Source organism: Coffea arabica, chromosome 1e (genome assembly GCF_036785885.1).
Source record: "Coffea arabica cultivar ET-39 chromosome 1e, Coffea Arabica ET-39 HiFi, whole genome shotgun sequence".
Classification (NCBI taxonomy): Eukaryota; Viridiplantae; Streptophyta; class Magnoliopsida; order Gentianales; family Rubiaceae; genus Coffea; species Coffea arabica.
Window position 1 is genome coordinate 40,703,388 of NC_092311.1, and position 16,688 is coordinate 40,720,075.

The 16,688-nt window shown below is 37.7% G+C and overlaps 1 protein-coding gene across 1 annotated transcript; it reads right to left on the reverse strand.

The window, feature by feature from the left end:
• Window positions 1-6,246: 6,246 nt before the first annotated feature.
• Window positions 6,247-7,085, reverse strand: LOC140017093 (putative F-box protein At1g67623). Its single transcript, XM_072071468.1, has 3 exons — window positions 6,961-7,085; window positions 6,699-6,861; window positions 6,247-6,441 (listed from the first exon to the last, which is right to left on the reverse strand). The coding sequence occupies exons 1-3, from the start codon at window positions 7,083-7,085 to the stop codon at window positions 6,247-6,249; spliced, it is 483 nt and encodes a 160-aa protein (XP_071927569.1).
• Between the last annotated feature and the right edge of the window lie 9,603 nt (window positions 7,086-16,688).

A 16,688-nucleotide genomic window follows, 5' to 3' on the forward strand; every position in this document is an offset into this window, starting at 1 on the left:
GGAAGAAAGTAGTACCAACATATATGAATTAGACAGGCCCAGTGTCTCACTAAAGCACAACAGTTTTGCTTGTGTGTCCCATCAGAAGAGAGGTTCTCTCCTTCCAATGGTTTGGAGAAGCCTCCGTACAGTGAACGGTCCATAAACTGATCTTCCTCATGCTTTCAAACTTTCCTTTTTTTCTTGCTCTGTGCATATGATCAGACGCAATTTTAGCTATCATAACGAGGTGTTGAACTATTGTGAACATAGTCCTGAACATGAATGCAATGGATAGCTCCGGAGAATATCTGTTTGGGGCTTCCCGTTTGCGCGTCACTTGCTTTGTTGTGTTATGCAGTCCAAGCTTGCTGACAACATTAACATAAAAGTGCCAATCCACACTGCCTTCTGTTACAGGTGATTGTCCAAAACGGTTTCGCTTAATGAAATCTTGTACATTATCAGCACTAGCCAATTTCTTCAGGTGTCGTACAAAATCTCCTTCAGGATCTGCAAATATGTTTTGTGTCAGGCTAGCTGAACACGCTGTGCTTACCGTAGCAAAAGCCACATTTCAAAGCATCGCGAACCGCGTTTTACCCAAATAATTGTCTTCTACAGTGTAACATGTATAAGAGGTGGGGAAGATGGCATTGTACGGCTGAAGAATGAGTAATATGGAAACAGTTAGCCCTGATCATGTTATTTGTGCATACCGGAACATATACAACATAACGATTAGTGGGTATGGTGCACTTACAGAATTAAGGAATGATTTATACGGAGAATCATCGACTAATATCGTGTTAGAGCTGTTGTACGACTTATATTCTCCCCACACATGTTTCAGGTCCTTAAACATCACCGTTTTGTTCGGATTTTCCCTAAGGCTGGTTTGTGTCATAGTGCACCGCGACTGATCCTGCACAATATTGATTGTTCCCGACTTTCCTTTATCAGAAGTCTTGCACACGGACTGACTACACACAATCGAAATAATTTGTGAATTACATCTCACCCAAACAAATAACAGTCTCTGCTCCAAACGTTCATTCATTTTTTTGGATAGACTGTCCAACACTGGTTGAATATTGTGACTGCAGAAAACACAAATGTCTTCAATTTCGATGATAACACAAAAACTTGTATTGAAGTTCCAGTTAATGAAGTAATTCAAATATAGGTTGGCGGATACCTTAGCTTTGATGACCAAACAGCCACCTCAAAATATGACAGACAGACCTTCAAAAATTCAAAACAATGTGGTCTGAAGTTAAAGTCCCGATTTATGGTCGAATGGGGAAATGCACTGCCCAGAACCACTCCATTCAAATCAAGAATAAGAAGCTTCTTCTTTGAATCATTGGCGGACGCAAGTTCTGGCGGGTTTTTTGTTACCCTTGTACCTTCGACTGGGGAAAAATTGAAGGCATACAGCATTTCAACACATGGATTTTGCATGTGAGATCCAATTTGAATGTCATAATGCGAAATCAAACAAGAGGAATTGGAAAGTGTAAAGCAAAGATCTGGGGTCGAGAATTTATTACAATGTCGTAAGCAGCAGCCCTGCAATAATGGAATAGCGGGAGTAGAAAAGCAATTTGTGAATGCGATGGTCACGGGGAGATGCATCGGAACAGAGGTACATACACTTTTTATGGTTTCCTTTATACAAGATTAATTTCGTACCAATAATTTGCAAATGCCCTAAAGAATTTAAAATTTAATATTGCCTTCATATGCAACGAACCAATTACAGTAAAGGCGAGACATAATGTACCGTTCCCTGTTTCCTGATGCCCCACATCGTTGGTAGCATCATCTTGCAAATCTCCTCTGGTTATAGCCTCATGTGCCTGTTTATTTTCTATCAGGAAAGCAGCATAAGCGAACGGGTCCGCAAGTTTCGCCAAAGCGATCTCCCAGGCAATAAATTTTCTAGCAATGACAGCATCAAGCTGTACATACATTCAGAAATAATGTCAGACGCAATAAAGTGAGCTTGCCACAAGGGGTTGTCCATTTGTGCACTTACAAATTGTGGCCGACACCCCTTTGCCCAACATTGCGCAAACTTCAAGGTGAAAACCCCGCAACTTGCTGCGTCTATCTGTTTTAGTTTGTGTTTTACAAGAATAAATGTCCAGGGTTGATTTTCGTGGAAAATTTCCATCAAAATCCATTCCTAAAAAAGAAATAAATACAGCAAGTATCGAATGTTAGAAATATGTTACCTTCTTCGGAAATGAAGCTAAGGTACGATTTTGATGTTTACTCACCACAGATTGCATCAAACCTTGGTAGAAGGTTTTGTAATTGTCCATAGAATCAACAATGTACACTTCTTTGTCCTTGACATGTGCAATCATGAGCAACCAATGATTTGAATAAATGACTGGGAAAAAAATCTGCAATCGCATACAACAAGCAATGTCGAATGTGTTAAAAGCTAAGGCATATTAGGCTGAATCCAATTCCACTAACATGCAGCTGCTACTCATATTGTATAAGAATGTTAAGGCGAGAATGATAGCTAATGTTTACCTTTTCAGGATTTGTCATGGAGTCGTCATTGCTTTGATCAACGAATGGCTTTTTGGTTGCGGGAGATATGCATGGATAGTCTAACACACATTTCAACTACAACGAAGTGATTGAGAAGCAAGTATTAGTTCCACATTTTGCAAGGCACAACAGCACATACAATAATTTTCCTTACGTACCCAAAACATAGGATTGAAGAAAACAAATTGCTTATATTGTTTCTGGAGTAAGTGAAGGTACTGGGTCACAACCTTCACAGAATGGAACAAATTCAAACATTCAATAAGAGTGGAAATACAAAGCGAGATCAGTGAACAAGGTAGGCCTGTGCAATCGCATAAAAAACTTACTTTGTCACTGAGACATGTCTCCTGAAGCATCACTTGCTCCAGTTCTTCTCTAGTAATATCAAAGAGATGCTGCCTATCTAGTGTACTGACACAGCTGTGAACAATGATTGACATGATTACAATAAAGAGATGAAAGCGAGATCATTGTTAGCCATTGACAGTACCGATAGTTTAACATACATCTGCGGGACGAGTTCTCTGACATGAAAGCATACGGCTTCTTTCAATTCATCAGGTGGTACGCCGGAAGCTTGTGGTAGACACTGGACAATAAAGGTATTAGCATATATAAAGGGGATTACAGGAAAGCGCAAGAGCTTGTCTTACATCTCGTAGAAATGGCAATGTCTCAAATCCGCAGTCCTTCACTTTGATGGCACCAACCCCTTGTAAAATTTGTTTCACTTTATCCACAACCTAGTCATACAAATATTGGGTTATCCTCCTGTGTTGCCATCGAGAAGAAGAAACAAGGAGTAAAATAACAATGTCACATACAGTTGCCCCTTTTCTGGTCTGTTCATATAGTATGACAACATCTTCAAGGTGTGCCTTTTCCCCCACAATCGGCCGCACCTCGACCCCAGCACACTTCCCCTCCTTATCCATCTCTTTTATTTCTACAAGTTTTCTATTCGCGTCCCCAGTCTGACCAATGACAGCATCAGAGGTATAGGATTTCTTCCACATCCAACCACCATCTTCACCTTTGAATGCCAGTCTTTTGAAGTACGATACTCCCATTTTTTGGGCGTAAAATCCTTTGTCAACATGGTCAGCCAAGAATGGCACATTAAAGCGCCTAAAGAGCCTGGTCAGCAACATACCAAAAGGGAGATGTGTTCTCTTATTCTCCCTGCTCTTAATCTTCCTAATCCTGTTGAGCATAGTTACAATGATCAAATTGCCTATGTTGACTGGTTGTTTGTGTAACATATGCCACAATATAACTCTTTCTAATGCACTAACGGAAGTGATACTTCCGGCTTTAGGTACAATGTTATGCGTTATTATCAGATGTAACAGCCGTGGCAACACTTTCATATACGGCGCATAAAATTTATTCTTTTTGCCCAAGTTCATAACTCTGTAACCATTTAGCCGAATCTCTCCAAGAAATTCTAGGTCATTGTACCCCTTCACAGCAACCTTATCTACATTCTTTCCGCTAATCCGTTTATAGTCAACAGTGTATCCACTGTCAACCAACCCAAACTCTGAACACAAAACCTCAGCAGACAATTCCATGTGTACATTCCTAACCACTGAACGCAGAACAGACTTCTGCTTATTTGCCCTACAGTTAGCATAGAATTCCCTAACCATTGCATCATAGCACTTGTCATTATTTCCCAGCAAATTTAACAAATTTTGGGCATTAAGATATTCCGTGATATCGATACACTCACCAGCGAGAGCTTGTACATCGACCCACATGCCTGCATACACTAGAAGACTCATACAGGCCTCCATTTTACTGCCTATGCTTGCTTCGGGATGCGATTCAATTGTTGAGTATGTTGAGCAACACAGGAAGTGAACGCGATAAATCTGATTTATTTGGACCTTGCCGCCTAAAACTCTTCGAACTGCTCCAAATTTCAGAAGGGGGGAAAGTTTAAACCGAAGCTTTTCAAGTGTGTTTACACAACAACGGAGCTTTTAATGGGCTCAACAGGAGAAACGATGAGAAGTTCAACAAAGACGAGCTTTTTGTGGGATAATTGATCAGGCGGGGACGGGCGTGGAGGGGAGGCAAACCCGATTTCGTCAAATAAAGATCAACCCGATTCGGTATTCCAGCGTGTATTCCGAAGCGGGTTATGCGGAAACCAAATTACAAGGGGTTATATTACAATCTATTCATAATAACAAATGTAATTATATATTTATATAATTTATTAATATTATATACACATATATTATAAGGGATACTTTCACAAACCTCCCCTGAATTAGCTTATGGAAAAATCAGAAAACGGATAATTTATGGACGATAGCCAAAAAGAGCTCGTGTTTTATTCAGGAACTTGTTTATTTTCATTTAATCCCATAAATAAATTTGTTTACGTAAATCGAATTTATTGTTTCCACTACAGCCATAAAAAGCTCCGTCTTTTATTGTAAATCGAGTTTATTTTTAATTTATCCGATAAATAAATTTAGTTATGTCCGAGAGGGTACTCTGTTCTTATAATGGAGAAAATTCATAAAGAGTTCAGAAACATTAACCTAAATCGATTAAATTTTTATTTCATCGGAGTGAAAAATTTATTTATGAAAAAATGGGTACTCTGTTCTTATAATGGAGGAAAGCCATAAAGAACTGGTCAATTAACGTAAATCGATTTTATTTTATTTTTACCCGATAAAAAAATTTTTTTATGGAAAAAAGGGTACTCTGTTCTTATAATGGAGGAAAGAAATAAAGAGCTGGTCAATTAACGTAAATCGATTTTTTTTTTTTACCCAATAAAAAAATTTATTTATGGAAAAATGGGTACTCTGTTCTTATAATGAAGGAAAGTCATAAAGAGCTGGTCAATTAACGTAAATTGATTTTATTTTTTTTTTACCCAATAAAAAATTTTATTTATGGAAAAATGGGTACTCTGTTCTTATAATGGAGGAAAGCCATAAAGAGCTGGTCAATTAACGTAAATCGATTTTATTTTTTTTTTACCCGATAAAAAATTTTATTTATGAAAAAATGGGTTCTCTGTTCTTATAATGGAGGAAAGAAATAAAGAGATGGTCAATTAACGTAAATCGATTTTATATTTTTTTTACCCAATAAAAAATTTTATTTATGAAAAAATGGGTACTCTGTTCTTATAATGAAAGAAAGGCATAAAGAGCTGGTCAATTAACGTAAATCGATTTTATTTTTTTTTACCCGATAAAAAACTTTATTTATGGCAAAATGGGTAATCTGTTGTTATAATGGAGGAAAGCCATAAAGAGCTGGCCTTTTACGAGAAAGTGATACTTTACAGAACATACAAGGGCGAAGATAAGCTATTTAGCTTTTCATACCAGTAATATTAACAGAGTAAGAAGTAGCGGTCAATTTATTGAAAAAACATAATTAATTTGTATACCATGGTGACAAATTTGTGCAGTAAAAGGAGTTGTCAACATTCTGTCTTATGCACTAACGATAAGGTAGGGCAGCACAAATTGCTCCAATTTCTTCATCGCAAGCGCAGCCTTCACATGTACTTTCCTCCACGTCATCGGCATCCATAGGCCATGAAGATGTTTTCCTCTCATGTGTCATGGCACAACAAATGGGCGTTGGGTTTAGAAACAAATGCTTCTTGACCCATATCATTTTCAGCAGCGCTCGCAAATTGTCACGACAAAGTTACTTTCTGGCTTTCAGAATTCTGGATTTCTTCAACCCGCTCAGCAGTCGCATACCTTTGCGCTTTAACTCGTCCCCACCAACAAAGATGTAAATTATTCCCAACGCATATGCAGCATCGGCATGGCCTGAATTGGCAGCTTCTTCCAGGCATTCCAATGCTGAGCCCTCATGCTTGTCCGTAAAATAATCAACCTAAACAGTGCAAGGTTGATATTACACTCTTCCGTAAAAGTCATGAAATAGTAACGAAAAAATCAAAAAAGTCCAGGCGGAACAGTGGCGACGGGACAAGAATTATTTACTGGGGCAGAAAGCTGCAGTAACCTGTTGTATATATCTTTTTGGGGTAAAGTGTGCAGACCAAAATCACAATAAAATTCAAATGAAATGGATGACGTCAGCTTAGTCTAGAAATTTTCGAGCAAACGGGACATCGGCCCGATGCTTACCACTCCTTTTCGATACAAGGCTTCTGGATTTTTGCTTTCTCTACACTTCTTCAAGAACCTCGACACTTGGTCATTTTTTGACCACGGAACGATTTCAAACTTGTCGAGTGACACCCGGTGGTAAATGTTGTCTGCGTCCGAAACTTCGTAAAACAATTTACAGCTGCAAAATAAGAGAAATGATCCATTAAACGCAAACGATAAGCACATGTCAAACAAGAAAACGCCTCTTCCTGTTTGTATCACCAATAGCAGAACGAACCATAGTTTTGCCCGGAAAAGATCAGTGGATGAACAAGATGCGATACGTGCAAGCACCTCGGATAGCACCTCGGTCGGAAGGGAGAGGATGGAGGTTGTTGAACTCCCTTTTTGTTCGTTGGCCATGTCCGGTTAACTCCTTTTACTGGCCACAGTTGAGTGAATCCGTCAAACGCCCAAGAATGGAGTAAACTTCAAACAACACCTACTTCCTAATAAAATCCAATAATGATTGATAAGGTGTAATATATACGGAGTTTGTGGGAGACCGACTAACCGTAGCGATAAACGAACAGAAATGGGAAAGTGGCGACTTCTCCTGCAAACGACGCAACATTCTGTCGTCAAAAAACAGTCATCCGAAACAATTTTACAAACCGACCAACGTATCTGTCAATACGGTTATTTCATACGAACGGTAACAAAACACCGATAGCAAGGGAACATGAACAGTCACGATCTACACGTACATCGTAAATTGGCGGACGTTCATCGCAGAGCAAAGGAGCTTCCACAGTGATAAATAGGGAGGCTTAGTTCGTACCTGTAATGGGTCGTCAACCAGCAATTCATGTTAATGATCGCTAGCACAGATTTGGCAGAGAGGTCCGGCGGGTTAAATGGCAACCAAAAGGTCGCGTCCGATGCATATACTCCCGCAAGATTGACTCCTCGTATGCTGCCACGGATGTTCCGTTCAGTCTGTCACCCCTTAATTGAGAAGAGGCATAAAGAGCCGGTGTTTATTCGCCAAGTGGGTTAAAAGTAATAAAGAGTTGGTGTTTATCCTCTGTAAGCCTTTTCTCTATTATAATATGATTATGTATTATTTTTTGTTATAAACTAAAATTCATGAAATACTATAATTCAATTCAATTATGAGAGAAAATGAGTAGAGGATTGTACCTGTAATGGATTGTAACTTCTATACATAATATAGAAATATTTCATGAATTAATCCTCTTGGGAATACATAGGGACATCCACACTTTTAATTGTTTCATAACATTTTTTATTTTATGTAACTTTCACATATTTGATTTATGTTACACAGAAAACATACTAGGTTTCCTTTTGGCCGCTATTAAACCCATTTTCCCTATAAAGAGCTGGTATGTTTCTAGCAAAAAATCGGATACAAAACGTACTACAAAACATGCCAGATTCCCATTCAGCGCTGGTATAGTATGCGTTGTTTGTTCAATTTTTCCTAATAAAAACCATACTAGTTCTGTCTTGGCCAGTATTTGCTGCTATAAAGAGCTAGTATGTTGCCCATAAAAAGTTGGTACAAAACATACTAGTTTTCCTTTGGCCGCTATGTAACCAAATTTTTCCTATAAAGAGCTGGTATGTTTCCCATAAAAAACCGGTATTTTATAGATAAAAAACCTGTCAATTTCCATAAAGAGCTGGTATGTTATGCGTTATTTCTGTTTCTTTTTAACTTTCATATACTCTGGATTTATGTTAAATAAATAAATTTAACTTTCACAAATTGGCGCCAAATTACTTCTTCTATTGCCGCCTACGAGTAATAATTTTTTAATCACCTTCATTACATATTAAATTTCTGTTATTCTAGTTAAATGTAATTACCAACCACCAGATACATTTGGCAATTACTTAGCGTAAGTAAAATTTAAAAGGTGATATACTAATATTTTTACGAAAGGAAAAGTAATAGGTTTTGTATTTAACATAATTTAAATACGTGAAAGTAAAAAAAAAAAAAGGTGATTGCCCAGTAATATATCCATTTTGTATAGGTTTCCACTATTACGAGTTTCTTCCATTTAATTAGTCTAATTAGTTACTTATTTTATGTTAAATAGATAACCTACTAGTTGACTTAAAATTTATGAAAATCGGCATTTTTCCTGCCACATCTGGTGCTTACAATTTTTTGTATTATACTTATAACCCCTCAACTTCAGTAATCATTCCAATAATTTATTCTTCTTTCAATCTTCTACCAATACAAGGACCAAAGGGGCATACAAAATATATAAAAATACCTTCTCACAGATGAAAATAATATTGTAATCAGATTTGGACTGCATTGTTACAAAAAACTGAAAATTAAGGGAGGTCAGTGAAATTTTGAGAAGCTCAGGGGATGCCAGTGAAAGTGTCAGAAACCTCAGGGACAAATTTGTGAGATTATTCATATTTATTGTATTCGTTCCGAAACGTCAACTAAACAAGCAAACAAATGTGTTGACTACTGTGAAGTAAAACCTATTCCTTCCAACCTCCAAATTCTTGTTAAAGGCGCTGTCCGTGGACACCGTGGGAGCGCCGTGTCCTTGTGTTTGGCAGGGATAAAGTTAGGCGGTGTACCGGAGGAGATTAACCTTTGCGAATGGCTTCTTCGTCTTCAGCCGGGTCGGCCAATAGCACGGTCTGGCCTACATTATATTGCAATTGTGGTCGAAGCTGTGCAGTTCGTGTTGTCTGGAAGTCTGAAGCAAACAGGGGGCGCCACTACTATCGCTGCGCTAACGCCCTGGTAAGTTCCACGGTAGAACTGTTCCGAACAAATATTTCAGATTGCTAACGTAGTTGTATTGCAGAGGCCCTGTCAAATGTTCATTGGCTGGTGTGATGAGTTTGCACGAGCAACGGGGTTTGAAGTTCCCGATCCCGCCCCGTCAAGTACTGCCCCCGTCAGCAATACACCTGCGGCGAAGGTGTCTGCCATCATAGATGAACTGAGAAGCATGCAAAGGAATGTGACGATCCTTAACATTGCTGTGGTAGCTGTGGTGGCGGTAGTCCTTGTTCTGGTTCTAAAACCGTGAATTAATGTGTTGTCGTTGATTGCATTCCCTCCAACCCCTCCCGTACAGTACTATTTCTATGGTCTCCATAAGGATAGAATGGGCATTTAGGCTCGTTTACAGCCTCTTGTATTTTTGGTTGCTACTGCTGTGGCATTGCCTTTTGTCCGTATGAAGTTGTCAACCGGTGGTTGCCGCATGTGCGACTGAGTTGGCCCAACCGGCGGAGTGTTACTGTGTAAATGGTGATTTTGCGTTATATAACATACTAGGTTTCCGTATTTGGTTTTTGTTTACATTGTGCATGATATGGTTTTCCGAAATGCCTGTTCCCTTTGTCCCCCGAAATGTGTGTGCGGATGAGGTACTACGGATCGTAGATGGATCAATGAACGTCATTAGTCACTGCGATGGCAACCGCTGCATTGTTAAATATGAACTTCAGCTTAGCCAGCCAACTGAACAAGCTGAAGCTTACGTACAACCAATTGGGATGTGACACAGCATTGTTAGGTTTATCACAGCGAAATTTGTGGAGTTGAACGACGAAACAAGTTCTTACTTATATATTTGGATTTAAGTACATCCGCTTACTACTTACATATCCGACAATAGGGTGCACGCCTTACATTTTCAGGCCTTGCATATTATCATCCCCTAACCCCTACCCTTCATACGCTTACAATCAAAACCATGCATGGTACGCCCAACAACAGCAAGGGCCATGAACAAAAAACCGCCCAACCTCCAAATATGATGTTCAACAAAAAAAATTAAAAGCACACCACTGTAACTGCGAACGTTCACTCGAAACGCTCCACAATAAGACCAAACATAGGGTTTAAGGAGGCAACCGTGGTAGCTACCCTGAGAAAGCTGCGGTATTTTTTGCGCCACACAGTGAGAAGAAGGCTGTCAATAGCATCTCTGTCTTCAAACGTGATCTCTACAGCTGATGGATTCCAGCAAATGGTTGCGGTGTGAAGGTTGTCCGTAATGGCAACGTTGCGTGTCATACTGGCGGGATACCCCTGTTCAGCCAGAAACCGTGTTACAGACCAGTCTTCAAAGTTGGCGCCGAAGAGGATCCACACGTCGGTATGGAGCAGTGGTTTTAGACAGACGAAATGTACAACAAATTCCTCCTTGCCCACAAACCAGGCATTGTAGGTCATGATGTAAAACGCCTTCAGGTTCTGCATAAGGGGGAGTGGACGACGGCGCCACTTGACCAGCGAATGGAATATTTTCTCGTTCGCAATGGGGTTGTGAACGGGGATGCAAGACACCAGCATCGACTGCGGAAACTCCGCTCCGGGAAACCTATCTAACCGCACCAGCGCTTCCTCAACTATCCACTTCACGCCAATGTGGTGAAGTGGTAAGACCTCATCTTGAAAGTAGCCGACCATGCCTCCGTTGTTGAGGACATGTATTTCAGGAAGTCGTCCATACCCTGCCATGAGTCAGTCTGAAAAAGGATTATGTTACGAGGAGGCTGGTCGGTTCAGGAAAAAAAACATACAGAACGAAGACAATCTACCAGTACTTACATGTTACGGGTGGTAAAAGGAAGATGCGAAACTTATACAACGGGGTTGTATGAAGCTCAAGCGGCATGCAATAGGGTACTCTGTTGTGCGAAACCAACGCCGGGGTGAATGGGCATGCAAGGAAGAAGTTTAGTTGTGTGAACCTTTTATAGGAGGAGATATGGGTACGATGGGTACTCTGTTCTTATAATGGAGGAAAGCCATAAAGAGCTGGTCAATTGACGTAAATCGATTTTAATTTTTTTTTACCCGATAAAAAATTTTGTTTATGAAAAAATGGGTACTCTGTTCTTATAATGGAGGAAAGCCATAAAGAACTGGTCAATTGACGTAAATCGATTTTAATTTTTTTTACCCGATTAAAAATTTTATTTATGGAAAAATGGGTACTCTGTTCTTATAATGGAGAAAAGCCATAACGAGCTGGTCAATTAACGTAAATCGATTTTATTTTTTTTTACCCGATAAAAAATTATTATCACTTACTAAAATGGGTACTCTGTTCTTATAATAGAGGAAAGTCATAAACAGCTGGTCAATTAACGTAAATCGATTTTTTTTTTACCCGATAAAAATGTTATTTATGAAAAATGGGTACTCTGTTCTTATAATGGAGGAAAGCCATAAAGAGCTGGTCAATTAACGTAAATCGATTTTTATTTTTTTTTCTCGATAAAAATTTTATTTATGCTCCTTAATGGGTACTCTGTTCTTATAATGGCGAAAAGCCATAAAGAGCTGGTCAATTAACGTAAATCGATTTTATATTTTGTTTACCCGATAAAAATTTTATTTATGCTCCTTAAATGGGTACTCTGTTCTTATAATGGCGGAAAGCCATAAAGAGTTGGTCAATTAACGTAAATCAATTTTATAATTTTTTTACCCGATAAAAAATTTTATTTATGGAAAAATGGGTACTCAGTTTCCCTTCTACAGATACATTTAGTTGTGGGTCGAATAACAATGCAACCGTTTTCGAAGAAAATAGCAGCTGTTTACGACATTCCTCCATTACAACAAAAGAGTACACATTGTTCCATACACAACTTAATTTAAGGGATAAAATATAAATAAAAAAATATTTTTGAAGCGGTTGTACGAGTTAGTGGGTTAATAAGACCCAACTAGGTTCAACAACTGGTGTAAGGCACAACACTGGCTTTTTTTTAAGCCGGCAGAAAATTTGGCTCTCTTAATCATACGACTCACATGGCTTACAGGGAGCTTATGTTAGAGAGTTTCCATTAGCTCGGTTGGGGTGTAAATCTGGTGCGGACAAGACTGGCGCCAGTCTTGCTTATAGGAGAAGATGCAAAAGTTGTACGGTTGCCAGATAATGAACGGTCATACGTCAATGGTGGCCCACCTTTGCTTGTGTGAATTCCAATGTGAGATTTCACTACTGTGAAGCTTTTGAATGACTACTGCAGCATGGCCCTTCACATATGCTTTGAGGAGCAACACTGGCGGTCCCAACCCCGTATGGCGAAAGGACGAAACCATGTTCCCGCCCAAAAAATTAGTCCAATCTTTGCAGACCATATGCACTGTGCAGCCGCAGATATCAGTCATGACAAATCAGCAAAATTCACAGTTTTCTTTACATTTGATAAACTTAAGTGTTAGTAATTCACAATTCGCGGCTTGTGAAGATTAGCGAAAGAATTAAAGAGTTGGGTTCAGCAAATGGGTTGTTCATTTTATTTGTTTGCAACGGTAGAATAAGCGATGTTGTTCATTTTATTTTGTCATGGTCCCCTACGAGTTGATTGCGTAAATTGAAATTTACAAATTCGGCTGCTGAATCATCCAAAAAAAAGTTTCATTATGCTCCTTAATTATCTAACAATTATTCCATAATTTTTCCCCAAACGTATGCGTAGTTCGACACAGTAGTATTTTGACACATCCTAGGCCTGGGATTGTATTCAAAATGAAAATAATATCTTTACATCTTTGTATATTGTGGTACAGAATAATAAATAAAATATATATACATGTGTATATATGTATATATATACACAAAATTTGGAAAAAGTGATGCATGACATGCTAAAAAAAATGTATCTGCCATAATGATTTACATAACAGAAGGCTTGTTAAATACAGTGAATGAGAGGGTTAGGTTGGTTGGGAAGATTAGAAATAGTTTTTAAAAAATGTATCGATATCCGACAAATTATATTAAGAAATACCCATCTACCAGTACTTGCACTATTATAAAAAATTTATAACTAATTTGATCATTGCATTTCTTGACAAACAAGTGTAAGTGGTATGATGTGTAAAATAAAATTGTTGACTGTGAATATTTACGGTAGCAGTTCCGATAAATCTGAACACAAATTTAAAAAAAATGGTGTTGTTTACTGATATGTTCGGGTGAGTTTTCAAAAATGTGAAAACGCATCTTCATTTCCTTCTTCGTTTATCTGTCCCCTATCCATCAGACGCCTCCTAGTACATTCATATCTTATATCATGGTACAACTCTCTCTAAATATGCGAAGTTGGTATGAAGTTGACAAGTGGAAGGGTAAATAATAGGAGAGCATTGTCAAACTTATTAGTAACAGAAAAAACTTAGCTGTTAATATTTTATGAAGTTAACTTAATAATCTTAAGTAAAAGTGCAAGTTTAACTAGCAAATAAAAGGGAAATAATGTCATGCATTTAAAAGATCAACAAACATGGCAGTATTAAAAATCTAAACTTGCACTAGAGGTGATAGTACTACAATAGAGGACAAAAAAATCTAATAAATGAAAATCGAAGGTAAACGATGATCAGGAACAAAAATATGATGCTTATTAAATTAAAAATTAATCAGAATCTCTTAATTTATGGATAGGTAATTATATTTTAATTTATATAAAGTTTATTAATTGTGAAAAATGCTTAGAAAATGGATAAGGTGGATGACGTGTAAAATAATTGTTGGGGCTAGCAATTTAGAATGTGAAGATAATATTTTATATCTCTTCATTCAACATTTTGAATGACTAGCTTGTATCCATGATAAGTAGTTAATTTTCATGGTTTTAATTTTAGCAAATGATAGCTTGGAAATAAAAGAAGTGCAAAATTAGATTTCAGAATCTTTTACTGAAACTAGTTCTATATGACTTACTCTTATCCTTTTCTATTGCCCATAATGATAGATAATGTAATTAGAGTTTGAGCTGATTGTTAGGCATAGAAATGGACATATCATTACTATTTGGCTAAAGAAGTTAATAATAATTTGTTCATTTGACTAGCTAAAACAATTGCAGTTTTCAAAGGAATGCATTTGGTGGTGGAAGTTAGTATTCAGGCTTTTAGCTTAGAGTGTCACTCTACAAAATATTATTAGAAAATTCTATTTTGATTAAGAAGACATATTTGCAATCAAACAAATTGTTGGATTTTAATTTGCATATGTAGATTTACAAATATGGCAATTCATGTTTTTATTTAAACTTGCTATACATATTCTATAACAAGTTCAGCCAGAAATGTTTTCATCTATTTGTAATGCTATTAGACATGATTTAAATGGATAGCTTAACTCGCTATTTCTCTCAAAAAAGAAAGAAAAATATGCAAGTCTGTATTTTTTTTGATTGATGTTGAAGATAGTGACAGGTTTTTTGTGGCTTTCTATATTTTTTCTAATTATTAAAATTTTAGAAACATTATCACTACTCTTTATTTAATTACAACTAAAACTATGCTGCTATTAAACCGATAATGCACTCATAATGGATTTGCTTTCTTTTCTTTTTTGGTATCATTACGTGCACATAATAGTGGTTAAAAATTCTTTTTCCAAATCACAATAAATTGGGGTTAACTTTATATATGAAATTTCTTTTCACAGCAAATTGAAAAAGTGTTATATTAATATTTCTATGGAAGAAAAACTGGTAGGTTTTGTATTTAACAAAAATTAAATATTTGAGAGTAAATACAAATCTGTATTTGAGAATAAATATTTGTAATAAAGTAAATGTTTGAAAGTAAAATACCCGTAAAGATTTGGTACTTTAAATAAATAATACATATTTGCCTATAAACTAAGCTTTTTAAAGTTTATTAATTGTTAATTATTTTGTAATACTTTGTCATTCTTTGGACATGTAGCACAAAGGACAAATCAGGTACAAAATCCTAATTTCACTCTCTAAAATAATGTTTTAATCATTTGGACTGAATTTGTAAAGGATTAGTAACAAATGGAATGAGATCAGTGTAATTGGTCAAACCACAGGAGAGGTTAGTGTAAATGTCAGAAACCTCAAGGGAGGTTTCTGAAATTATTCCTTTGAAACAGAGCCACAAACACACATTTTTTGTGGGAGGCAAACCTCCCACCCCACCAAAGCCTTAAGGGCTCTGTGCTGGCCACCAGCCCAAGAGCTGGTGGTTTTGGCCTCTAGTATGAATATATGTGAAATGTTATTTTTATTTGAAATATTAACCCGTGTCAACATAGTAGTGTCATTGGAGTTGTGGCAACCCGTATTCGTTTATCGTCCGGACCATCCATTATAGTTGCTTTTCAATTTTAGCTGTTAATGTCCCGAAATTGAAATTTTTGTTTTTAAATTCAAATTTTTGCATCTTTTCTAATCCAATTTCCCCCCTTGCTATAATGAAACGTTCGGAGACATTTAATTGCTTACGACACGCAGGTTGGCCACAATACTGTTTCCGTAGTCGTCCAAGTAAAACTGAAAAGGGTATGTATGTAAAGGCCAATGAAAACATGCTATTTTACACGCGCCGACCGTCACTGTAACACATATTTCCCAATTTGCAACCCTACTTAGAAGGTACAAGGGCATTGCACGCCCAACCTGGCCACAGCCGTCCAAAATGTCTAACTATTCAAATTTCTGACCGAAGAAAGACGCCTACGCACATACAAGGCCGCAACACTTAACGGCAAAGCTGTTCATAATCGCGGGTGGGGCGACAGGGATTTTGTAATAGGCTGCGCCGTCACAATATTCGTCCAAAATCCAACTACAACAGCCGTGCGATGGGCAGGCTCCATCGCTACCGGCCACCGCGTGATGAAGAACACTCGCAAGAACTGCTGGTTGATCGGAAAAGCCACATATCACACATTTTCCTTGCACAGGGGGTAAATGTTGCAGAATCAATGTCGACAATTACTTGTGCTTATTTTGTCCTAAGTCCTCATTTGGTTTATACATATATAAAAATGGCTGAATTGGTTCTACATTAATGCACAGGAAGTCTATTCAATTTATCCTAGAGGGTCGTTAGTCGAAATTATGGAGTGGTGGAAGAGGCTGCCTCGTAAAGTGGCCGCGAAAGTTGTTAGTGCTGGGTTTGGGGATTTTCTGAGCCACTTGCCCGTGGCCGATAGAGATAGGAAG